The 2,688-nt window shown below is 32.7% G+C and overlaps 1 protein-coding gene across 1 annotated transcript; it reads right to left on the bottom strand.

Annotated features, from left to right (window-relative positions):
* Window positions 1-312: 312 nt before the first annotated feature.
* On the bottom strand, window positions 313-1,680 carry LOC142301730 (uncharacterized). The gene is made up of 3 exons (XM_075342745.1): window positions 1,542-1,680; window positions 1,297-1,447; window positions 313-1,162 (listed from the first exon to the last, which is right to left on the bottom strand). Exons 1-3 carry the CDS (start codon window positions 1,672-1,674, stop codon window positions 442-444), a joined length of 1,005 nt encoding a protein of 334 aa, XP_075198860.1. The 5' UTR covers window positions 1,675-1,680; the 3' UTR covers window positions 313-441.
* Window positions 1,681-2,688: the final 1,008 nt, after the last annotated feature.

Genomic DNA, 2,688 nt, shown 5'->3' with positions numbered 1-2,688 from the left:
TGTCCTTCAATATCTGGTCGATTAAATAATTTAGGAGTATCAGTGAGAGATCAATTCACAGATTATTTCATGAGTGATGTTGGTGCCTTAACTTGGCAATACCGTGCAGTTGGTGCTGACCCGCAAAATAACAATTAAATGTTTAAAAAGTTTTTTTGTTTAAAGGGATGACATTTATTTTTTCAATATCATCAAACAAATGCACGAAAAAGCAAAGCCAACAAAGAGTATACTTTTTTTACATTGTTGTATTAATAATAAGTATGGTTTATGTATTTTTGTTTGCAAAATACTAAACCAAAATCATCCTATCTTTAATTCAAATGAAAATGCTTTAACATCATAATTAAATTTACATTTTGCACATGCATTTTTTTTTTTTTAATTTTTGTTTTGAGAAAAAAACCATTTTGCAAAAAAATAAAAACAAAAATGACTAAATCATGGCTGTGAAAATAATTCATTTGTGTAAAAACCAGACATTTGTTCGTTTGGTCTATTTCTCACAATATTAGTTGTGTGATAATTCTCACTAATAGATTGAGAATATTCTTTGCTTTGTTTCATAGGGTTATAAGGTTGTATATTTTGGGCAGAATATGTATCCGGACATTCAGAATACAAACCAACTCTTTGTTTGTTTGTTTGGAAATGTGGTTGTGACTGAGTTAGAACTAATGGGTTGTTTTTCTGTTCAAATGTTTTTTCACAAAGATGAACTATTTCACCACCTGTTGGAAATTTACCTTCATCCTCAAAACAGGCCAATAAACCACAGATAGCAGTCATACATGCAGAGGTTTTTTTTTTTTCAGGTAATTTTCTTAAACGAAAAGCGACACTAATGGCAAAATTGTCAAACTCATCATCTTGGGTTGCTGATTTTAATATTTCAATAGTTTGATTTGTTAATTGATCTTGGTTTATTTCTTTATTGCTTGGAATAATTTTTTTTTTTCCTTTTGCTTTCTGATAACTCACAGGTTGGGGATCTTGATTTGTATTGGAAACAGATGGTTCCAATGATCTGGTTTCAACATCAGACTCCAGATGTGTTTGTTCGGTATTAATTTCTTCCTCAATGGCTGGTTGTATTTGTGCAGGATTGATATTATCTTGTGATCTATCCATGTTCTTTTTCGGAGCGATATTTCCGTCGGTCCTTTATTTTGTATTAACAAAAAAAAATAATATTTTTTTTAAATTAGTGCATTTTACTAAAAAATGTATTTTCTAAATTTTTGTTTTTGTTCTTCATTTAATATATATAAAATTTTGAAAAAAATTAACACTTACGGTCTTAAAACGCGGCCAGAACTTAAGAATTTCAAATCATTATAATAAATAAAATTTGGTTTAACTGGCGAGGATCCACTTTTACCAGGTTCAAATCTGATTTTATTGAATCTGTCACGGACTGATCTCCATCGCTTCCGTACATCATTTTCTATGTATTTAAAGAAAATTTAATTTAAAACTTTTTTGCTAAAATGTAACATATTTAATGAAGATTAGGATTCAAATTGCAATTAAACACATACCAATCTTAGTTTGGAGGCTTTTATTTGCCTCATGCCATTGGGGATATAATTCTTGACAGATCAATAACCAGCTTTCGTCACGTTTGTTTTTTTGCATGTACTCAGGCGACGTGGGATCCCATAAACATGGCATTGATTCAACCTTAAGTTAGCGAAAAAATTTAAAAATAAATATAATAGTATTCTATTTGATATTTTAAAAATAAATATAATATCGTGTATATTAACAAAATCTTCCAATTTTAGGAGATTACACATTTAATATCATAAATAAATAAAACAACTTACCAGACTAATAAGTTTGGAGACATCCAATCTCAAGCGCTTATACCAAGTCATGTTGTATATTATAGTCTGCTTTGATGGAGCAACCACACAATGTTTCTGATCTGTGCAGCAAACTTGTTTGCACATGGATCAATTTATTGTTAAGCGGATGTGACGCAAAATTAACTATTTGGGTGGTCATTGGTGAATTTACATAGTTGTGTTCATGATTTTCAAAACGCAATTCATATGACTATGAAACGCATATGAGACGGATGAAATTTTGACAAAAGTTCATTTAGTACGTTTCTCATTGACTTCAATGTGATGAAAACGTAACTAAAAAGGCAAAAACAATTGACAGGGTCCTTTTCTGAACGCATGGTTTTTGACCAAACTTATGCAAATTTTGACATGCGTTTGTAAACGCAAAGTGTGTACAAGAATTCAAGATTTCTCATTGACTTTAATGGAAAATCAAAACGCATGCATTTGGGCACAAAAACGCTGCAGTTCAAAACTGACTCTAAAAGCAGCGGAAACGCAGGTGAAAACGCAAAGTGTGAACATAGCCTAAGGCTTACTTATGGTGGTTACTCTTTAGTGAGGAGCATTACATTGACATGGTTTGTCTTAAAGAGAATCTGTCACCAGGTTTTTGCCACCTAATCTGAGTACTGTACTCACAGCAAATTATGCGGGGTGCAGCCGGGCCTCTTAATACGGCCGTGCATAGTGGAATTTCTGTCCCTTACATGCTGCAGTGAGTAGTGTCCGAGTAACCCACCTAATCTAATAGTAAGGGCGTGGTAATAGGTTGCTGGCTGGACACCATGCGCATACAAGTGTGAACAGTGCCCTATGCGCGCCACTAGTGTGC

The sequence above is a fragment of the Anomaloglossus baeobatrachus genome, chromosome 4 (genome assembly GCF_048569485.1).
Source record: "Anomaloglossus baeobatrachus isolate aAnoBae1 chromosome 4, aAnoBae1.hap1, whole genome shotgun sequence".
In the NCBI taxonomy this organism is placed as follows: Eukaryota; Metazoa; Chordata; class Amphibia; order Anura; family Aromobatidae; genus Anomaloglossus; species Anomaloglossus baeobatrachus.
This window is presented reverse-complemented; position numbering and strand designations above follow the sequence as displayed.